Genomic DNA, 22,982 nt, shown 5'->3' with positions numbered 1-22,982 from the left:
GCACACCTACTGGCCCAGGAGCTATCTTTGGATCCTTGAATCACACACACACACACACACACACACACACACACACACAAGCTTTTTTTTTCTCTCTTTTTTTTCGGAGCTGGGGACTGAACCCAGGACCTTGCGGTTGCTAGACAAGCTCTCTACCACTGAGCTAAATCCCCAACTCCATCACTAGCTTATTTTTAAAATGCCTTGGCTACCTCAAAGACTGGGCATTCCTAAACCTTCCCCTGCTACCCCTGGTCCATTCAGGATCTGGATGTCTTCATCTCCTGCCACTCCTGTATCCCATCCTTCTTTCCCAAGTCCTAGCGATTCACTTTCCTCTCTGCATCCTAGCCAGTGCAACTCTAATGGTCCCACCCCATACCCAACCATTGGCCATTGGCATCTTTATTGATTGATCAAAAACCAGTTGGGGACAAAGACCTTTAGCATTTAGACATGCAGATTCCTGATTTAATCAAAACATTAGAACCAATCTCCCACAGTTGTCCATGGAGAGTTTGAGGTTTGAGACATCCTTTTTCTTACCTCAAGATAAGTTGCAACATTTTATTAATTCTTTGAGAACATCACCCAATTTTATTAAGAATGTCATGAATTTTTCCCTTGGATATTTTAATAATTCACACAAGGGCAGTATGCTTTGACTAATTTATTAAAAGTTTTGACTACTGTCTTAGTTAGGGTTTCATTGCTGTGAAGAGACACCATGATCATGGCAACCCTCATAAAGGGAAACATTTAACTGAAGCTGGCTTACAATTTCAGAGGTTCAGTCCATTATCATCATGGCGGGAAGCATGGCAGGTAGACATGGTGCTGGGAGAGCAGAAAGTTCTGCATTTTGAACCACAGGCAGCAGGAGGAGGCTGTCACACTGGACAGACTTGAGTATCTATAAGAAACCTCAAAGCTCCACCTCTACAGTGACACACTTCCTCTAGCATGGCCACACCTCCTCTAGCATGGCCACACCTCCTCTAGCATGGCCACACCTCCTCTAGCATGGCCACGCCTCCTCTAGCATGGCCACGCCTCCAAATAGTGTCACTCCCTTCTGTCAAACATTCAAACACAAGAAACTATGGGAGCTACTCCTATTCAAACCGCCACAGCCACCTTTCAAGTATTAAGTTCACATGTTTTAGCCCACTGAAAAGTTATCTCTCTTAAAGACATTTAATCGAATGCACTCCAGAATGGAGGACCAAGCCCTGGAATCAGGCCCATCCCCCATGCTTATGCTTTAACCTTGGACCTGTGGCCAGGGCATCTCGTGGGAATGTATAGGTACCTCAGTCTCGGTGATCTCCATTTTGGGGACACTTACTGGAAGATCTGAATCACAGTTCTGAGATTTATTGAATGTGAGACCATCATCACGCAATTGTGAATTGGAGGTCAATCCATTCAGAACATTTTGCCCTTGAAATCCAGGTTACCCATGATGGAATTCCGATGCTCCTAGGTGTTCGCATTGGGAAGTCTTTTATCTTTTGTGCCTCTGTTTCCTCCTCTGGGAAAGGGGACAATAACACTGCTCACCCAGTAGAGTTCTTTATTTTTGGTGTCGTTTTGTCTCGATTTTGATTTTTCGTTTGTTTTAACTTGGGTTTTTTTTTTTTTTCCCTTGCTCCCTACAGAGACTCAGAGGTCTCTAAACGAAGCACATTTGCCTTTTGGGTTATACAAATGTCTCATTTTTAAAAAGCAGGGGGCGGGAGGTATATTACTTGTGGCAGTTAAACGCTTCGTGGGTTTTTTTTTTTTGTTCTCACTGCACTCTAGAAAAGAGGTGTGCACATTCAGAGAGACCCCCACTGACAGAGCATTGGGGGCTCGGAGAACGGACAAGGATGAGAGGAAGGCAGGAGGCGTCTCTGACCGAAAGTTCCCCAGGGGCAGGGCTCCTGGCTGAAGCCAGGGTGTAAAAGGGCAGGGAGCTCTACCTTTCCAAGACTCGTATATCCTTCTCCTCAGAACATGGAAGAAGATGCCGGAAGTCGAGGACATGCCTAGCATCGCCCTTCACAGCGTCATGGCCTCTCCAAATGCGGAGTATGTCCGCTGGAAGGCGCACGGAGACTTCATCTCTCAGGTAAAAATAGACAGGACGCCTGCTCGAGCTCGCAGGCTGCCTTCTCTCTGGCCAGGTTCACCGCCTGAGCCAAGGGCAAGCATAGTCTAGACTGCTTAGGAAGCCACCACGTCTCCTGAGGCGGCTTTGCAAACCTAGCTGGGAACAGACATCACATAAAATCCATAGACTGCTTTAAGAATAACTAGCTGGTTTAGTGAAATGAACCTCTTGGTGGGAATCGGCCCTTGGCCAGTCTCCTGGGGTCTGAAGATTGTAGGTCTCTTTGGGACTGAAAGAAATTCATCTTACTCGACCCGAATGGTTTAGGATGATAATGGGGTTGTAGTTGTAGGATTAAGTCCCTGAGCTTTCTACTGGCCCCGAGAACCTAACCCCTTGTTTCTCAGATATGTAAGAAAGCAAACACTGCCTTTTATACTAAGAAAGTCCACAACCCAGAGTGGTGTGCAGGGACATCAGGACTGAAGGTAGACACAAGGTGGGCAGGAAGTCTTATACCGTGGCTGTTCTCCCTGACTACAGCAGGCTGAAGCCAGATGGATAAGATTCTAAACTAAGAAGCTTATGCGGGAAAGGAATGGTGTCTTAGGGTTTTACTACTGTGAACAGACACCATGACCAAGGCAACTCTTATAAGGACAGCATTTAATTGGGTCTGGCTTACAGGTTCAGAGGTTCAGTCCATTATCATCACGGCAGTGAGCAGGACATGGCACACAGGCAGACATGGTGCTGGAGAAGGAGCTGAGAGTTCTACATCTTGACCTGGAGACAGCCAGGAGAGCCGGTCTCTTCCACAACGGGCAGAACACTAGGAGCCCTCAAAAGCCGGTCTACACGATAACACATTTCCTCCTACAAGGCCACGCCTATTCTATTTTAACAAGGCCACGCCTCCTAATAGTCTCACTCCCTGTGGGCTAAGCATTCAAACAGTCTATGGGGGCCAAACCTATCCAAACCACTATAGATGGTAAGAAATGGTACCAAAATAGCTCAGCTGATTTAAATTAAAAATAAAAATCTCTTATAAGAAGCACCCGTCAATAAAAAAGCTGATGGCCAATGAGTTGAAGCAGGAAACAGGAGGTGGGACACTGGCAGGAAGAGAGAGGATTCTGGGTAACGGTGAGAGAATAAAAGAGAGATTGTCACAGAAAGACGTGATGAGACAGACACATGTTACCTGAGCACAGGTAACCAAACACATGGCAGAATGCAGAGGAGAAGAAAATGGGCTAATTTAAGTCATGATCTAGTCAGAGAAGAGCCTAGCTGTATGGCCAAGGGATTTCTAAATATATTTTTTGAGTCTGAGTTTTATTTCTTGGAGCAAAGGGCTGGGATCAAGAACCAGACCAAACTTCTACACATATACACTCTAACCAACAAACCAACAAACAAAATTTTCTGAAGAAATATTATTGAGCATTCAATAAAAGAGTTCAGGAAACCATTAAACTTAACTTTGAAAGGAAAAAGAAAAAGTAAAGGGGAGAGAAAACTTGGGTCAAGAAAACAGTTCGTTTTTCTACAACATAAAGACCAGAGAAACATCAAAGACAGATTAAGAAAACAAAACACCAATCCCAGGACGGACGGAATCCTCTTCATCACCCTAGATGACCTTTCAGATGGTGCCCACTTCAGGCTGTCACCATTCTACACGTTTTCCATTGAAGTTGTCACTGGTGGCCCATTTCATGTACTAAAGAAAACAAAAGACAAAAACCATACGATGCACGTGCCTTTCTCGCCAGGTGTCTTCAGTTAGTGTAAACGGAATCAGACTTCTCCTAGAGTGTAACAATCCCGCTGCACAAACCAGGCTGTACAGGAAGTGCCCTGCAGAGGGCTGGGTGGGGGTTGGGGGGTGGAGGGTGGGGTGGAGGGGCAGGGTCCACACCAAAATGCCAAGTGCTGATGTTGATGCCTTTCTCCTGAAGTCCTGGACCTGGAAGAAAGTATACCATAAGAGTTTTCTAGGCCCCCCATCCTGTTGTTCTACCAAGGGAGGCGGGGTGGGGCGGGGTGGGGGAGGTGGGGGAGGTGGGGGGGGCGGTTGCTAACCTTGTTGAGCAGGCTGACTGTGACCAACAAGCTCTTGCTGGCAGCTCGGGGGGCCCTTGCCTTGCTCTGCTCTGTAGGTGGTCCTGTGACACTCCCCCCACCTCACTCCCACCCCCCACCCCTATTACCCAAGGCTCCAGCCTCCATACTCTCTTTCCATTGAAAATTTACTTTCGGTCCCTTTGGATCTCTGGCTTCTGGGGTCTGTGAGGATCAGAAGCGAAGGTTGCCTTAGTGTCTTCTGAGCTTAGCATCCTCCCCACATAGACCAAAGGATGAGGGAATCTATCACAGTGGCTCTTGTTGGTCGCAGCTTGATCCAATTTACGGCTTAGGGCTAAGGGCTTCTGCTAGGGAAGGCTGCCTGAGATAAGAACTCACACCCATCAAATATGGCTCCTCTCATCCGAGACTGACTCTCTCCCTCCATCAGCGTCCTGCCCCAATTCCCTGAATGTCCTGTCCCCACACACCTGTCCCAGGTTCAGCTCAGTCTTCAAAAACAGGAAAAGGAAGTAAGTGGAAGATTCTCATTCTCCCGGGATGATGGTCAGGGTCCCATCTGATACAAAGATGATTTCCCGAGAAAATAATAATTTTCTCTTCAGACTGTGTACAGCTTTCTGCTTTTGTCTGAGTGAGCTAAACTAGCAGGAGAAGCTGCTCCAGGCTCTGCCAGCCAGAGAATGCCCAGGGAGTATTTACTTTGGCACTAACTTCCAACCCTCTAGAGGGTTGAAACAACCAAGCCCACAAAAAAAAGGGGGGGTAGTTTTAAAGCCATTCTTATTCCCAGAAATGTGGACCCTTCTCCCTTCTGAGAGCATTATGGGAGAAATGCTGTAAAAACACTGTTATTTGACCTTGTGGGTGACCTCCGTAATTACATTTTTCCCATTTTTTTTCTTTCTAGCTGAATTACTATGACTCTATGAAAGCTGTCATTTCCAGCTCCAATCATGAGCCCACGGCTTTAGTGATAGGTATGGTTGTCTATGCTGCTTTATGGGCGGGGTCTCCCACCTTTTGGGCTTCCCTGCCGCGATAGACATTCTACATGCTGAGAAGGACTCCTCGGCAACGCCGCTCAAAACGGACTCCTTCGTTGTTTAATTGATAGTTAGGCTCCTGAGTCTCACACCACGAGGCTGCTGTAGAGGTGGAATGGGAGAAGTTGATCAATATGCATTGAGTTAAAATATGAGCAAAATCTATTTACAGCAATACCAGGCTCTGCCGTCTGAGTGCTTCAAACACGCTGCATGATTTTATATGTGTTGGGAATGCAGCTATGAAATGGAGTGATGGAGTGTTTGCTTGAAGTGAGGGGGTGGGAACTTTTTAAGAATGCAAAAAGCTGGGCTGGAGAGGTGGCCCAGCAGTTAAGAGGGGGTTAGTTTGCAATACCTACATGGCAGCTCACTTCCGGTCTGAAACTCCAATTTCAGGAGATCCGACGCCCTCTCTTGGCCCCTGCAGGTACTGCATGCACTTGGTGCTCTTACATGCCCTTGGAACAGCCATACATATAAAATTATAAGCTAGTTCTCAATGAAACCACCAAACTAAACACGCATTTTACTCATGGATAGGAAGAAAGGTTTATTGGGGAGGGTGTCAAACTGCCAAGTCTGCCTCAGGGAGATGGGGGCGGGGGGAGGGGAGGGGAGCAGAGAGGGAAGCAAAATGGTGGAAAAGCAGATTTAGTGGGACAGGGGAGGGACGCGCCTTTGAACTGATGCAGGCTGAGCTAGATGCCCTTGCCTGAGGCAGCTGATTTTTGTGGTGAGATTAAGGGATGTCTTAATCCAGACCCACCTATGAGATTCCTAAAGAATGCTGGATTTAGGCTTCTGTTTACACCATAGCAATCCCTCTGTTTACTCGGTAGGAGTCCTTCTGTTTACATTTTGGACATAACAAAAAAAAAAATCAATATTTTTTAAAGGAACGGTTTTTTTTGTTGTTGTTGTTTTTTGGGGTTTTTTTTGTTTTGTTTTGTTTTTTGTTTTTTTGTTTTTTAAGATCTATAATGAGCCAACACTTGGGCACACATGGCGTCTGAAAGACGAACTTACACACCAATGAATTCCAAGACAGGTCAACCCATGATAGAAACACAGATGGGCAAGAGAGGGCATTCCGAAGGAAATGGCCTCATTTCTGGTCTATAGGGGAGCTCCCCCTCCCCCCCCCCCCGTGACATGTACTTCTCCACCCGTTCCCAGCACTACTGCATTATGAATTAAAGTTCCCAACACATGAACTTGTGGGTGACACAGTCCGGTGTTGTACGCAGTTTTTAAAACAAGCTACTGCCTTATCCCAGGTGCTGTGAGCACGTTACCAGCCCCTCCCGGGGGCTCCCTTTTGCTCCAGGATTTATCAAAACCATCCCCCAACCCGGCTTCCTTTTCTAACCCACTTTGCTCTGGCTTGGCTCTGGGATCCGCTGCTGCCAGCCCCAACCCAGCTCCTCTCTCTCCTTGCCTTTGCTTGGGGAGGGATTGCGTTACCAGCCCATTCGGGAGACCCTAGAATCCTCCGATAAAGGACACAGAGACAGCTTTATTATTTTAGAACTTGCTGGATAGGCACAATTGCTGGGCGCAGAATCTCCTGCCTGGAAAGGCTTGCCCTTGTCAATTATTATCTCTGTTTCTCCGCCTGCCTTAAACTTAGTGGCTTGTATCAGATGCTAACCCCTGCCAACCTCGCTGGCCCTGCTCACAGTGGAGGCCGCAGGCCCAGGTCTTAACTGACTGCAGTGTCCTCTTTCCTCCGATGCACCGCAGAAAACGCCCCTTTTCCTTTCCTGCATCTCCCTTTCCTCTTGGGACCCGGAAGTCCCACCTCTAACTTCTGTCCAGCAATTAGCATACACATACAACACACACACACGCACACGCACACTCACACGCACACGCACACGCACACGCATGCACGCACACACAAGAACCAATTGGGGAACAAGACCTTAGTGACAGAACCTCCCCTTACAGTCCAGCCATAGCACTCAATCCCACTTTGCTTCTCGGCTCCTGTCTTAAACAACCGACCAAACGCAACTTGGGAGAGAAAGGGTTTGTTTCAGGTTACAGGCTATAGTCCGTCATGGAGGGAGGTCAAGTCTGTAAATCAAGGCAGGAACCTGGAGATGGAAGTAAGTCACCCCCTTGAAGGGTGGTAGGTCTCAAAGAAACCTGGGACAAGCCTCACTCCGAATCGTGGCTCCTCCCAGCTTGCCCCTTACCTTAAACCTCTCCCTCCTGCAGGCTGGGCTTCTCTTTCCCCAGCTTCTCTGTTATATAATCCAGCCATTTTTGGCTGCACCATTTCTTGGTTCCCTTGGTCTCTTGGCACCAGGTTCCTCTCATGGTCTCCTCCATCTTCCTCTTCCTTCTCGCTCTCCCTGTTTCTATCTCCTCTCATGTTTGGGATCAATCTGGACCCTTCCAGAGACCTCTGGCTGTGTTCACCCTCACATCTACAATAAACCAGCTACACCTTCGAGCAGTCATGACCTCGTTTTCCACTCAAAGGGTATATTTCTGTCCCCAGAACCATCCCCCCGCCCCCGATCTCCTTTCGCTTCCTCGACATGAGGTGAGCTTCTTTGCCCCTCCATGTTTACCACCATCCTGCTTCCACAAAGCCTGGAAGCCACACAGCCTACTGAAAGTCCTGAACCTAAGCTAAAATTAAACTTCCTCCCCTTAAGTTTGTCCCAGAAAAGGGAAGCTGACTGGTGTGCAGGCCCCACCCTAGAGCTACAGAATGAGTCTCCAGCTAAATCAAGTGATGGCTTGCATACATGCTAAACTCTGGGCAGCATGTATTCTTTTGCCAAGGCAACATACTGACTCTGTACTAGCTAGCCCCTCAAAGGTGTCCTCAGGTCTTCACAATTACTTCATTATATTTCACAGTTATCTCGGGACGCCATGTTGGAAAACCCCCTGGCAATTATTCAATGGCACCGGCATCACGTTCAATTTTTTGCGTCCATGCTGATCATGATCCCTTTCACGGTTTAAAGAAGACTTTGACCCTTATCAATGTCCTGTTTCCAGTGGGATCTCCTATGGGACTTTGTAAAATCTGGTTACCTGAGTTTTACCCTCCAAAATTTTGGCCCAGTTGATCAGATGAAGTTCTCAGAAGAATGCCTCCCCGAATCCCCCAAACTCCCCACCAAGACCCTTTGCTGTGACTCAAATCAGCCACCCACAGGCCCTGAGCATTTTTGAGCCTTTGGAAAAGCCTCTCTCTCTCTCTCTCTCTCTCTCTCTCTCTCTCTCTCTCTCTCTCTCTCACACACACACACACACACACACACACACACACACACACACACACCTTTGCATCCTCTAAAAGCTAGTTCCACTTGGCCACAGAGCATCACGGAAAATCGATACAGCTCCTAGCAGGGTCTCAGCTTCCTGGGAATCAGCTCTCTTGCTGATTTCTTGATAAATATCATTGATGCCTCCTCCGGCTCCCTGATTCATAGCTCATGTCCTAGATTTTCTTTATAGATTTCTGAGCCTTTGACACTAAAGTCCTCAGAATGTTACAAAGAAGCGAGCAGGGATTGGATTTCTTGGGAACTTCCATTAGTTTTTCTTGGAACTAGAAAAGCTTCTTTTCTAGAATGCTATCGAGTCCAAATTCTAAGAAGCCAGGGCCTGGTCTTTGGAGGCTGCAGCAGCCCAGGATGGCAGTGCTTGCTTCCTGGGACATCAAAAGTAATTGTTCCCGAGGAAGGAACAGCCAGTTCTGGCTTTGACTCCGCTGCTAATGCAACTGTGGTGTTGGGCCTCAGGTTGCTTTCCTTAAATAAACAATGTGGTCTAGGTTTCATTTAAATGTGTCTTCCAAAAGTTCTAGTGCTGCGGACCCAGTCTCCAAAGTGGTGGCATTCAGAGATTGTAGACTTTTATGACGTGGGGTCTGATGGAAGGCACAAAGGTCACGGGGGACATTGTATTTGGAAGGGATTAGTATAGTTCTCCTGAGGCCTTGGCTAGTTTCAGAGTAGGGTGTGTGTGTGTGTGTGTGTGTGAGAGAGAGAGAGAGAGAGAGAGAGAGAGAGAGAGAGAGAGAGAGAGCCTTCTGCTGTAGCTCCATATATTTTCATGCTCCTCTCCCCACTTGTTCCCTCCCTCCTCTCTCTCTCTCTCTCTCTCTCTCTCTCTCTCTCTCTCTCTCTCTCTCCCTCTTTCACACACACACACACACACACACACACACACACACACACACACACACTTCTACTGTCATGGCATCCCTCCTATTGTAATGTAATATATTGTAACGTAATACCTTAGCCAGGTTTCTATTGCCGTCATGAAACTCCAGGCCCAAAAGCAACTTGGGGACAAAAATGTTTATTTCATCTCAGGCCGTATGATCCATCATTAAAGGGCATGTGACAGGGCAGGAACTCAAGCAGAAACTTAGAGGCTGCCACTGACATGGAACCCTGTTCCCTGGCTTATTCTTCAGGCTAATGGTCGGCTACCTTTCTTATGCAGCCCAGGACTACCTGCCCAAGGACGGCACCACCCACAGTGCATTGGGTCCTCCTCTCACATCAATTATTAATCAAGAAAATGCCTCACAGCTTTGCCTGCAGGCCAGTCTGATGGAGTTTGTTTTTCTCAGTTCAGATTCCTTCTTTCCAGACAATTGGAGCTCATGTCAGGTTGAAAAACAAACAAACACCCAGCCAGGACAGCACCTGAAAACCTTCACCAGAGGTCTAATGGGTGTGCTATCTGATCCTAGAATTCAAGTCTCTAGAATGTCAATGTAAATACGCCTTGTTTGGTCCAGCTAAGCTCTCAAGATGCTGGGGCAAAGGGATCACAAGTTCGAAGTCAGCTGGGGCTATGTAGGAAGACCCTGTCTATGAATAAGCACCTCTTTTCTGTCTGAGCATTGAGTTTCAGGCATTTTATCATAGAAACATAACTCAGACTGGTACAGTAAGATAGGAACTCCAAAGACCTTACCAGCTCAGATTCTAAGAGCTCGCTCTGCCATAAGTATCCAGATTGGCTGCCGTCTCCCATCACAGAGAGAGACAGGGAGAGGGAGAGGGAGAGGGAGAGGGAGAGGGAGAGGGAGAGGGAGAGGGAGAGGAAGGAGGGAGAGGGAGAGGGAGGAGGAGAGGAGAGGAAGAGGGAGAGGGAGAAGGAGAGGAAGAGGGAGAAGAAGGAGGGAGAGGGAGAGGGAGAGGGAGAAGGAGAGGGGAGAGAGGGAGGGAGGAGATCATAAAAACTTTCACAGCTCTAAACTGTGATTTTTGTCAGCTAAATCTCTCTGGAGAGCTAGATGCCTCCAACCAGGAAGAATTAGTCCCAGATCAACAACATTCTAAGAGCTTTCTTTTGGTGTTTAGAATGTGACAGGGAAGATACTGACTCTTACAGAGTCTATCTATGGCCAGAAGTCCCGCCTTTCCTCTTCTGCCTCAGCTATTAACCCTCGACTCTTTATTGAACCAATCAGAAGGTGAGGGAGGTGTATGTTTACAAAGCACTGGGGCACGTGATGAATAACGCAGAGACAACCTGTACACTGTGCTCAGGAAGATCACCCACACCCCTTCGACCCAGCCTTGATCCCGCCATCGCATCAAAGGTACACCAATGTCCTTCATGCTTCTAATTCTATGAACTAGTAGTAGCCATCTATCTCATTCTCCCTCTCTGGGTCTGAGCTATCCGACCACCCAGGCCTCCATGATCCTCACAGCACCATTAGCACACTGTCTACTCACACCTCTCCTCATCGCCTTGTGGGATTTCTAACCTCCTATTGGTCCAGATAGATACCCACACCATTATTACATCCAAAGAGGAATCCGATCTTCTCCTTCACAGCTCTTCCACCATCTTCCCCACCTCAGCTAGGGCTAAGTCCATCTTTTCTAGATGTCAAAACAAAACAAAGCAAAAAGGTTGGCCTTGAATCGTCTCTCTTGCAGTCAATAACTGAGCTGTTGGCTCTGATCAACCTGGTACCCAATGCACCAGGAATGAGGTCACCTCCCACCAGGACCATCTCTTGCTTCACTTCTCTAAGTCACTTCAGGAGCCTCATAGCTAGTCTCCCTGCTTCCACCTTGTACCCTAGCACCCTACATTCTGTTCACCACATACCAACCAGAGAGAGATGGTAAAACAAGGTGTCACATCTCCCAAGCCTCCCCGATTTATTACTTTTCTCTTTATTTCTGTGACAAAACGCCATGACCAAAAGTAGCTTGTGGGGGAAAGGATTTATTCAACTTGCGTGTTCTGATCATTTTACATCAGCAGCAGAAGTCAGGACAGGAACTTAAGCAGGGCAGGAACCTGGAGGCAGGAACCGAAGCAGAGACCTTGAAGGGTGCTGCTTACTACTTGCCCCGGTGGCTTATTCAGCCTGATTTCTTAAATCTTCCCATTACCACCTGCCCAAGGCGTGGCATGGACACACACACACACACACACACACACACACACACACACACACACACCAATAAGAAAACACCTACAGGGCAGTCTTACTGGGGTATTTTCACAGCTGAGCAGTTGAGTTTTCCTCTTTCCAAATGATTCTAGCTTGTGTCACATCAGCCAAAACTAAGCTGTACACTTGGTGAGCCTCCATTTCACTTAGAATGAAAGCCAAAATTTGCAAGGCTCTGTGTGACCTACCCACAACCGTACACATTCCTACATAGCTCATTCCACTGTCCTCAACTCCGTTCATCCTTGGCTTCTCACTCACCTTTATTCTGCCACATTTTCCTATTTGGGAACTGCCTACCGGTGACCTTCCTTGCTTTGGCCTTCCCTTGTTTGAATCCACAGATCTAACCTCTTCTGACATGTTGTATGTGTTCCTTATAGTTCATTCTTTATAGGAGACCTCAGTGCCAGGAACTCTTCTGATTCACCTCCCGGTGCCAGGAACTCTGGACTGTTTGACTCGTTGTTAGCTCCTAAGGGTTTAGAATGCACCGGGCGTCTAACAGGTACTTAGCAAAGATGTGAGTGCGTTTGTGAAGCCAGAACTCAAACCTGTTTCTCACACGGTGCTGTTGGGAGCTGTTCTGGAGCTGCTGCTCTGAATTCGAGTGCTGAACGCTGGCTACAGGGGTGTGCTTGCCCCAAGAACACCAAGCGATGCTATGTAAACCTTGCTTTCCAATTTAAAGTTAATTGGTTAAGAAAAGGCTAGGGCCTGTGAATGTGCAGTAGAGAGAAAGGTGCGGCTTGAGGATCAAGTGAGGAGTCTCAGGAGAGACCAGGGAGAAGAAAAAGGATGCAAAGAAAGGAAGAGGTTGCCATGAGAGGAGATGGACCATGAGCGCATGGCCAGAAGAAACAGCAAGCGACAAGAGATATATGGCTGGGGTGTACGTTAGAATAGTCCCAAACCTGCCCAATCTAAGCTTACAGCTTATAATAAAACACCAGGATCGTGTGTCCTTTACACAGGCTAGTTAGAATATATAGATATAATTATGTCACACGCTGCTCTGAAGTGCCACACTGAGGAGCAGCCAAAGGACTGAGGCAACAATTGTCAGATAATTTTCTCACACATCACTGTCCTTAAAGCATCCCACCTCCCCAGAGTCAAGTCTATCCATGTAGTTCTCGGTACCTGCTGATTGCTTCAGTCTGTGTGTGTACGTGTGCCTCTGTGTGTATGTGTATGTGTGTGGTGTGTGCCTGTGTGTATGTGTGTGTGCCTGTGTGTATGTGTATGTGTGCCTGTGTGTATGTGTGTGTGCCTGTGTGTATGTGTATGTGTGCAAGTATCTGTGTGTGTGTGGGGGGGAGTGCCTGTGTATATATGTATGTGCCTGTGTGTAGGTATATGTATATATCTGTATTTGTGTCTGTGTGTGTGTATTTATGTGTCTGTGTCTAGGTATAGATACATATGTATATTTGTATGTCTATGTATGTATGTATGTATGCATGTGTGCCTGTGTGTGTAAGTATATGTATGCATGTGTATTTGTTCACCTGTGTATGTATTTATGTGTGAGTTTATGCATGTGCATGCATGTGTGTGTCTGTGTATGTATGTGTATATGCCTTTGTGTGCGTTTGTGTATGTGTGTGTGTCTATGTGCATCTGTGTCTCTGTGTGTGTATATGGGTTTGCTTGTGCGTGTGTGTCTGTGCACATGCCTGGCACCAGCCTTCGCCCCTCAGTAGCATCTCAGCAGTACCTCATCACAGAGGTAACTCTTCCATTCCTAAGACTCCCCATTGCCCCATTTTAGGCAGAGACAGAGCCCGATGTCCCCTCCTTTATGTACTTGGGGGCTTTAAAGCTTGCCCTTAGAGCTGTCAGCTGCACTCCCTATGGCCAGCTGCACTCCCAGGCAGACTTACCTTGTGAAAGGTAACAGAAAGCGTCTGTCTGCCTGCTGAGCACCGCCGTCCACCGTCAGGCTATTAGAAGCACTTCCGGTGCTGCTGTCTATTTAAGGCAGGAACATCTAACTTCATTTTTGTCATTAATGAATATTCAAGGGGAAACATCTTGGTTAAGGCTGCAGGGAAATCAGGGCTGGATGCTTAAAAATGTCTTGTCTCCTACAAATGGGACCAGGGTTCCATTTTGTGACCCCAGCTCTGTGGGGTTCCCACTCTGGTGAGGAAAGTAGTGGAGAGCAAGGGAAAACACTGGGTAAGTAAGAGAAGCCTCAAAATATATCTTGAGTCAGAGGACGCAAGGGCTAAGCTCCAGGGGAATATGGTCACCTGCCTGCTGGCCCCACGGGCTAATGTGAATCTGGCTTGGAAGTGGCACCTGGGTTGGCCTGTTGCTAAGAATCAGACTCTCAGATCTTCTAACATCATCATCCCTGAAGACTTGCCTGCTAGCTAAGGCGCTGGGGATCTGAACCAGCACCGAATCTGTTCTCAGTTTCCATGGAAATCACTTAAACTTCTCATCATCCTTCCTTCAGACCTTGGACAGGAGCTATGCTCTCTGGTTTCCATGACAACCACTTAAACGTGCATCCTTGCCTGGCTCTATTGGAAGAGAGTCTCGCTAAGGTTCATGCAAATGAACTGGCTGACTCTCTTTTTACTTGGAAAACAAAATAGAATCCAAATAGAGTAACACACCTGCTCAGAAGTTTCAGAACTCTGTTCAAAAATGAGGTGGGTGAACACCGTGTCAAGCTGCTGCTGAAAGCTGGCTCAAAGTGTGTCTTTGACACTTAGTGCTCACCCTGACGGTCTGGCTAGTTCTGTTGTCTTATAAAGGAGGGAGACAAGGCAGGATCAGAATGGCTAGCCGGTTTCTCTAGCCAATGCAGTGAAGACTGTTGGGGAAGGGCAAACAGGGCTCTCATTTCACTTCTCTGTCAGGAGAGTCACCAAAGGTGAGCCCAGACTTGGATGGCAGCTGGGAATAACATGGAGGCCATATACAGGTTGCTCATCAATACTGTGCGTTCTCTAGCAGGACTCAAGGCATGGAGGGCTAGCACGGATGAGTGAATGCCCTCTCTAGATTTCTAGACACATCTCTGAACTCCATCACTGAGATGTCTGCCCACACCAGAGGTGCCAAGAGGCAGACTACGGAACAGTGGTCACACTGAAAACTACAGGTTTGCCCTGCAAATAGAGTCTCCATGTTTCTCTTGAGGAATCAGAAATCCTAGGGCAGAGCTGTATCTGGATATGGTCTGCTTGCTGAGTGGAGCAGCCTGTGTCTTTGAAGATGGAGCCTGCATCACAAGGAGCTTTGCAGAATGGCGCGTTCTTCTTCCTGATTCTTGAGGAAGTGTTGACTGTTAAGTTCCAGTCACAGGACGAGCCACCAAAGTGCCTGCTTAACATGAGTGAACCTCCAGGTTCTCTCGGTCGCTACCTGTTACAGGGCATGGCTGGCATATCCCCACCCACTTCCCTGAACTCCAGCCCAAGGGCTGGGCTACCCTTCCCCCAGAGGCTCTTCCCTAAATAATCCAGACTCATTGGTTAGCTGCCCCTCTCTGCCTTTCTTTCGCTCTTTTTGTGCCTTTGGCCTCCTGACTGCTGTACTTGGCTCCCTTCTCCTCCCTCTCTCCCCTCATGGTTCAGGGTCAGGACCTCTCTGGACTCTCCCAGATGTGTCTGCCTCTGACCACGTTCTCCCACATATCCACGATAAACTTTCTCCTCCAGCATACCTAGGAGCACCACTTTCCTTTATCTCTTCTATTCATCCACTGACCTTGTAACTTGTAGTAACAGACGTAACACCCAAACAACTCTAACCCTAGCCCAGTGGAGTCACAAGCAATGAATGGAGCACGGGGAGATGAATATTATCCTTCAGTCTTCCTTCTCCCAGGCTCTCCTAAGCCACTTGGAACACAATGGAGGCGAATGTTCTAAAAAAGCCACTGACAGGGATCAACAGGCCCCGCTGAGTGTATTGAGGATTTTCATCTTCAGGTCAGACCTGGGCTGGAACCTGAGGGACATCGATGCAACCATTGGATCTGATTGTTAACAGAATTCATAAGTCAACCAATCGGTCACCTGAACTTAGCTCTCCAGATAAACGTAGGAAACGCACTTCAGTGTAGTTTCAGGCAGTCCTAGGTTTCGATGACTCCTGATAGTTTATTTGTAATATTAAAATAATTTTTATGTATGAGTGTTCTTCTGTGTGTGTGCATTCCATGTCCTGTGGAGGCCAAGAGGGCATCCGATCCCCTGGAACTGGAGTTACAGAAGGTTGTGGGTCACCGTGGGCATGCTGGGAATCAAACCCAGGTCCTCTGCAGGAACAGCCAGTGCTCTAACCACTGAGCAACCTCTCCAGGACAGTTCTGATGTTTTTCTGGATGGCAAGTGTGCTGTGCTCTCTCACTAGAAGATGGAGATGGGTGTGCTTGAATCACTGAGTTTCTCAAAGACTGACACAAAAGCACTGTTGGAGATGCCAGGCCGAGTGACGAGAGTCTAGATGGCATGTAGCCTTCATGCTGTGTCTGCCCTCCCAGGTGTCCAGGTCCCCTTTTTTAGAAAAGTGAAAAGAGTCTTTTCCCAATCCCGTCACTTTTATTTTCAGGCTGTCTGGAATTTAACCCCAGGGGATGAAAGAAAATACCGGAGTCATTACTGAGAAAGAGTCTGGGACCTTAATAAAAACAGCAGGCCGTGGGGGGAGGGGAGACTGAAGGAATCACATTATGAGACTGTGTCTTGTTTTCCTGTGAATATTTTTAGGGTTCACTGTGGGAGCAACAGATGTCAAGGAAAAGCTGAATGAAATAAGAAACGTTGGGAAGAATGTCATGATGGGGAGCAGCTCAGCATCCCTTGCTCTGGCCAAAAGGCAAGCAGAATGTAATCGCACCGTGTTCCGTGTCCATAAGGGAGTCAAGGCGTTCTCCTTCTGCAGGAAGAAAAACCTGCTGGCGACAGGCGGGCTGGATCGAATCGTCAGGGTCTGGAATCCTTACCTGCCTGGGTAAGCTGTCTCTCTCCTACCAAGTGTCCTGCTGCTGTAGCAAAGTAAATAGAACTGTGACCGGAAATTCCCTACAAAAATCCTTTAAAAGCCTATGTCCAAATTAGTCTCCCCCTCACAGAGCCTGGGGCATTTTCATTTTCAGCTTCTAAAAGTTCACTATGGGAGCTGCTGGAGAGATGGCTCAATGGTTAGAAGCACTGGCTGCTCGTCCAGAAGGCCCAGGTTCTATTCCCAGCACCCACACAATTACTCAAAATTATCTATAATTCCAGGCCCAGGGAATCCAAGTCCCTCTTCTGGCCTCTTGGGCCAGGCACACAATTTACGCAGTAGGCCCTTCTGAGCAGGCGCCCAGAAATAGTTTGGTTTTTATCTACTTTGTTCTATTCATATGTGTGCAGCATGCATGCATGTGTGTACACATTGGCATGCCTATTCGAGTGTGTGTGTGCATGCGTGTGTGTGTGTGTGTGTGTGTGTGTGTGTTTTCCTGAAACTGACACTGAGAATCGTGCTGATTTAGACTTTTGTCAGCTTGACATAAACTAGAGTCAGATGATAAAAAGGAACCTCAAATGAGAAAAAGCCTCCATCAATGATGGACTGTGACCTGGGAGTTGTAAGGAAGTAAACCCTTGTCCTTCCCAAGTTACTTTTGGTTGTCATGTTTACCCCAGAAACAAAGCAGACCAGCATCTACTTCAGTCACTCTATCTCATTCGTTGACAGAGTCTCTCTGTTGAGCCCAGAGTTTGCTGTTACCAATAGCTAGCCAGCTTGCTCCCGGATCCTCAGACTCTGCCTTCTGAGTGCTGGGATTACAAGCAGGCTGCCTCTCCCATCCAACATTTCCTCGGATTCCGGGGATATGAGCTCCATTCCTCACGCCTGCTGCTTGCACGGCAAGCACTTTATCCACCGAGCCATCTCCCCAGGTCTACCTTCACGTTATGTACTGAGACCTACTGTGTCGTGGTGTGACATCTGTAACCCATCTCTGGCCCCTGCATCGGGTCCACTTACCGGTCAAGTGTCTGGAGCCCAGAGAAACAATGGCAGAATCAGAACCCCATAAGCAGAAGTCCCCATAGACAAGTGGGGACTGGGGAGTGCGAAGCTGAGCTTTCTGTTCTGGTGAGCAAGAATCATGTGGGCTATGTCCAGGTTCCTGTCTGAGGAGACCCACAAGGGGATCCTGTGTTCGCCCATGGTACAGGTGATAGCCAGGACCATGAGGAACAGCAGGGTAAGTGCCTTTCCAGCCAGGAGGTTCTCCTGCCCAACTGCAACAGACTCTGTTTCCCCATTTACAGTTGTGACAGGATACTCGCCCTCTAGGGTCGGTCATAAAGAGGATAAATAACAGAAAGACCCAGATCAACGTGATACATAAAAAAAAAACGGAAGGCAGTTTTCTGCCTGGTTCTGCTATGGCTAAAACAGGCATGTGCTCCCTTCTTCATCGGCCTCAGCCGGGCTCTCCCTCCCCTCCCTTCCCCACAGCCCCCACTCTCCCACCCCCCACCTCCCTCCATGTCCTGACCCTCCCAGTACTCAGCTCCTGCAAGGGCGCTTTAAAATAGCCTTATGTCGCAAAACGCAGATTTTAATGCCGTTCCCTCAAGTCCATAGGAAGTACCCACGGGTCACGGAATGGATGGATGGCCGCCGTCTCAGGCCGTTCCTCACCGATTCCTTTTATGCAGCTATTGTTGACAGCTGGAGAAGCAGAGCCCCAGGCTTCCTTTCGCCCGGAGCTCCGTGGCTGAAACTGCTTATTATTTTTGCCTCAGTCCTTTTATTACACAGAATCTTTACTTGTGTACTATCAGAGGGAAGTCTCAGCCTCCTCCAGGCTGAATACAACTGCCACACGAGGGGCCAGGCTAAGGTTTGCATTTTTAAAGTAGGAATAGCAGGTAGAATGGCTTTGGGCTCATCTGTCCTTTCCTTTCTAGAAAACCAACAGGTGTGCTGAGAGGCCACATGGCCCCTGTGATGTACGTACACGTAGCTTCGGAAGAAAACAAAGTGTTTTCCGTGTCTGCTGACAACACAGTCAAGGTCTGTTCCTCTAATGTTTTGATGCACACAACCTTTGGGGGGGGTTGTCTATTAGCTAATTTATTTATATTTATTTAGTTTGAAACATGTTCTCCTACTGTAGACCAGAATGACCAGGAAGTCCCCACAATTCTCCTGCCTTAGCCTCCCAAGCAATTCGCCGATCTCCATCTTTGGCAGTTGGGGGCGGGGTGTCTCATGAGGAGTTTATATTTGCTTTAGGAGGGTGTGTGTATGTATGTGTGCGTGCCTACATATGTTTCTGTGTGTGTTTGTGTATGTGCACATATGTGTGTATATGTGCGTGCATGTATATGTGTGTTTGTGTAATGTATGTGTGTGTTTGTGTGCTGGTGGATGCTTGTAGATGTATGTCTGAGTCTCTGTACCCATGTGCACGAGCAGGTGATTGTTTTGGAACTCTCCATGCCGGTTCTTGGTGTGGTATGTAGCCCTTCCAGCATGTGTGTCTTTGCCTGCACACTGTCCTGGTAGTCCCTGTCCCAAACATTTCTCCACGGATCTGGGAGAGAGAGGGATGGAGCTGGGAATTCTGTCCCCTGCCACCAGTGGCTAGCTCCTATTCCGCAATACACGCTGGACACGTGCCTTCCTGAAATGGTACCCATGAGCCTCAGAACCTAAGCATTTCTGACCTAGAGAGAGGCAATGACATCACAGTCTGGCTTTGTTTCCTTCATATACTGAACATCCTGTCCCTGTCCAGTGCTTGCTTGGCCTAGAACCTCTGCAGTGTACTGTTTTATGCAAAATCAGTCTGACTAGCTACCTTCTCTGCCATTACACCCGCTTCAGAGGATGCGACTAGACGGGACGACCCAGCTGCCTGCTTTGCTGGGCTGTTGGTGGCCACAGGGTAGGAACTTGAAATAAATTAGTAAGATGTGGGAGATTCTGTCTCAAAAAAAAGGAAAGAAAAAGAAAAGAGAGAGAGGAAGAGAGGGGGGAAATGGAGGAAGAGAGAAAAAGACAGAGAGAGACAGAGAGGGAGAGGGGAGAAAGAGAAAGAGAGAGAGAGAGACAGAGACAGAGAGACAGAGAAACAGGGGGAGACAGAGAGGGAGAGAGAGTCAGAGAAAGACAAAGAGGAAAAGGAGAGAGAGAGAGAGGGACAGACAGACAGACAGACAAAGACAGAGACAGAGAGGGAGAGGGGGAGAGAGAGAGGGAGGAGAGAGAGGGAGGGAGAGAGGAGAGAGACAAAGAGGGAAGGGAAGAGAGAGAGAAAGAGAGAGAGAGAGAGCGCTCCATGGCCTTGGGCTAGGCATTCGTTTCTAAGAAATGACATCAAAAGTTCAAGAAACAAAAGAAAATAAATGAGGCTTTGTCAAAATTAGAAACATCTGTGCTTCGTGGAGCGTCATTAAAATAAGAAATAGACAACTTACGTAATGGGATATCGCAAACCATATGCCTGATAGGGAACTCGCATCGAGACCGTAACTTTCACTGCTTAGAAATAAAAAACCACGATAGCCAACTGAAACACGGGGCAAAGACGTGAGCATTTTTGACACTTCTTTGAAAATGGCCAATCAAGGCATGCAGTGCTCAGCACCACGGTCATGGGGAAATTAAAACCCAAACAACAAATACAGCGCCACTTTCGTGAGGATGCGGGAAGGGGGAGAGATTAGCAGATGCTGTTAAAAATGAGAAGACACTGGAATATCTATATATTGGTACAAAAAATGCCATTCAAAAAAATAATTTTGTCAGCCCTCGAGTGGTAAATTGTTAATATATGACCCGGGGTTTCCACCCCCAGGGATAGGGTCAAGAAAACTAAGAGCATGCAATTCTCGAAAATGTACTTGTCGATGTGTATAACAGTGCCATTTACTTCAGGCAGATGCAACTCAAATGCCCAGCAACTTGTAAACTGGGAACATAAAATAAAAATGTAGTGTGTTGGGGGCAAAAGAATGAAGCATCCATCTGCATTCTAACATGGGCGGACCTTAGAGGCGTGATATGAGGTGAATATTTGTACGAAACACCCAGAAGACACCAAGCGACAGGAGGTGTTTTAACCAGGGACTGAAGTGTGGACAGAATGCAGAATGGCCGACGATGGGCAGGGGTTCGTGAAGGAGCAGACAAGGGTGCCCTGATAGTAGGTCGCGTGACTCCACGGCCTGCTGAAGGCCTCTGAGATGAACGCGTTAAAAATGTGAATTTTGTGATGCACGAGTTATAGTTCCATAAAGCAGTTTTTAAGGCAAAGGAAGATTCAAGGGTGACACAAGATTTGGAATCTAGGCCGACGGGGGAGACAGCAAATAAGGGTGGAAGACCAGAAGCGAAGCTGCGGGTCTGGGACAGAGTCAACCCGGATTTGCAGGGCGGGGTGGAGGGTGGGTGGCAACGGCCGGGGTTATAAAATCAGGCTTGATTAGCATTTAGATAGAATCTTAAACTCTGGACTGGGTAAGATGGCAGACCAGTGAGCCGAGGAGGGAGAAAGTGTGTGCCCAGCCTGGGATGTGCCGAAGCTTCCTCTCTGTGGTTCCAAGATGGCTGCAGGGCCCCGCCCCGCGAGTGAGGTTGGAAGCGAATCTATACAACAAGGTGAGGAGAGAACAGCCAGCAATATAACCGGGACCCAAACGCAAGCAATTCAGTCCTCCGGGCGAACTTGATTAAAATGATGAGATTTATGAACTCCACAGTTTGATTTATTTTGAAAATCAAATTCATCTGAAGGCTTCATCCAAAGTCACCGTGCAGAGGGCTCCAAGTTTTTAATGAGCTTTTTTTTTTTTTTCACTTCGAATCTTGCGGCTCTCAGATAATCATAATTCTGTATGTGGGGACATGCCTTCCGTCCTATTTTCTTTCCCCATCGCCTCTCCGTTTTCTTCCAATCTCAACTCGTGATTACAAGATTAGCATCTCGCCGGTGATGATTCAGGCATGTTGAGTAGCTTCCCGATGTGTATTTAAGATATATTGAAACCCCATCTCGGAAATGTGGTGTGGATGTTATTTCAGACCGTACGAGTCCTATCAAACAACAGCTAATGAACCAGGAGCCTAGGGGCTCAGTGTCTATCCTGCCTGAGCAGAGCGTCTTCATTCTTTGAATTGCTTTTCAGCCCAAATATTTCACTCTTCCAAATCACAGGGACATAGGGATAATCCGGGAGGCTGCTGGCTTCTGGCAGTCTCTAACGGGGAGTAGAGTGACGGATTCGGATTGCCTTTTTCACTCAGGATTCTCTCTAAACGCAATGCCACAAGCCACAAACGGGGCTATCGTTCGTCAACCGGAATTAGAATTCAGGGAAACTTATTGTGTCTAAGGAGGAAGGCAGCGTGGCTAGCTAGCATAACATGGGCACCTCTCTCAGACACACTCCGTGCTTTCTCTAGGTTAAGACAATGGGTTTACTTCTGTCTGTTTTAACCCGGCACCATGGTTCTGTGAATGAGGGCTCCCACCCAGGGCCAGCGTCTCTCCAGTTAGAGGCTCCATCCTCCCCAGTGCCGAGAGGCAGATGAAGAGGGCACTGCTGCCTGCTCCAACTCCAGCCACCTCTTCTCATAGTCAGAGCAAACTTCACAGCCATGATGGGTGAACAGGAAGTGCCACATGCCGTAGGTACCCTCTTCCCGGCAACATCTCTGCAAATGGACGAGGACGTACGGATTAGGGAAAGGATGACAGCTCTGGACACCACCACAAGCCAGGTGACTTGGGGTGAATAACTCAGTCCTTCGAAACTGACTTGGCTCTTTAGTGGTTTACACCGGCCCAAGATGGGAGGAAGACCCACCTTGTAGAGGAACTGTCCTTGTTAAAGGCAGTGCGTGCACACTCTGTGCGTGCACACTCGGTTCAACACACAGTGGTTTTAAGGGCAGGCTGGATGAACACAGAAATAAAGTCAGAAATAAGCTGGTGAGGAGCTGGGTTCGAAAATGGGCTTCCCTGCTCAAGCCTCTTACTTCCGGTCCTTGGTAATGTTAACCTGGTGAGCCCCTACATCATGTCGTCTGCGTTTGCAGAAGCTATTTTTAGTTGGCCTATTTGTTGTTAATTTGATAACTCAGTCTAAACTTCTATGTAACAAGTGTCTGCCTACCTTCCCTTCATGGGTCTTCAGCACTGACTCATCCCGCCTGAGATGGCTTTTTCCCAGACTCCAGAATTTCCTGTGTTTCCTCTCTGGAATCTTGTGTATTTATTGTTCCATTCTTTGGT

General features: G+C 47.7%; 1 protein-coding gene and 1 long non-coding RNA gene across 4 annotated transcripts in view; one reads left to right on the top strand and one right to left on the bottom strand.

Annotated features, from left to right (window-relative positions):
• Positions 1-660: 660 nt before the first annotated feature.
• Positions 661-15,200, bottom strand: LOC120095877 (uncharacterized). Of its 3 annotated transcripts, XR_010056450.1 has the most exons (4): positions 13,597-15,200; positions 5,213-5,340; positions 4,026-4,073; positions 661-3,827 (listed from the first exon to the last, which is right to left on the bottom strand). It is a non-coding gene; the product is annotated as an uncharacterized LOC120095877 (long non-coding RNA). The 3 variants fall into 3 exon arrangements; XR_005491771.2 differs by having other exon boundaries at positions 661-4,073; XR_005491772.2 differs by lacking the exons at positions 5,213-5,340; positions 13,597-15,200 and adding an exon at positions 4,663-5,204 and having other exon boundaries at positions 661-4,073.
• A 1,256-nt stretch (positions 15,201-16,456) lies between these two features.
• Wdr95 (WD40 repeat domain 95) overlaps positions 16,457-22,982 on the top strand; it is a 50,436-nt gene continuing 43,910 nt past the window's right edge. The window contains exons 1-2 of the mRNA XM_039089920.2: positions 16,457-16,687; positions 18,649-18,754. Coding sequence (XP_038945848.1) covers positions 16,512-16,687; positions 18,649-18,754 — 282 coding nt within the window. The 5' untranslated portion in view covers positions 16,457-16,511. The remainder of the gene's footprint in view (positions 16,688-18,648; positions 18,755-22,982) is intronic.

This window comes from Rattus norvegicus, chromosome 12 (genome assembly GCF_036323735.1).
Source record: "Rattus norvegicus strain BN/NHsdMcwi chromosome 12, GRCr8, whole genome shotgun sequence".
Lineage (NCBI taxonomy): Eukaryota > Metazoa > Chordata > Mammalia > Rodentia > Muridae > Rattus > Rattus norvegicus.
Note: the sequence above shows the minus strand (reverse complement) of the source record. Positions and strands in the feature narration are given on the sequence as shown.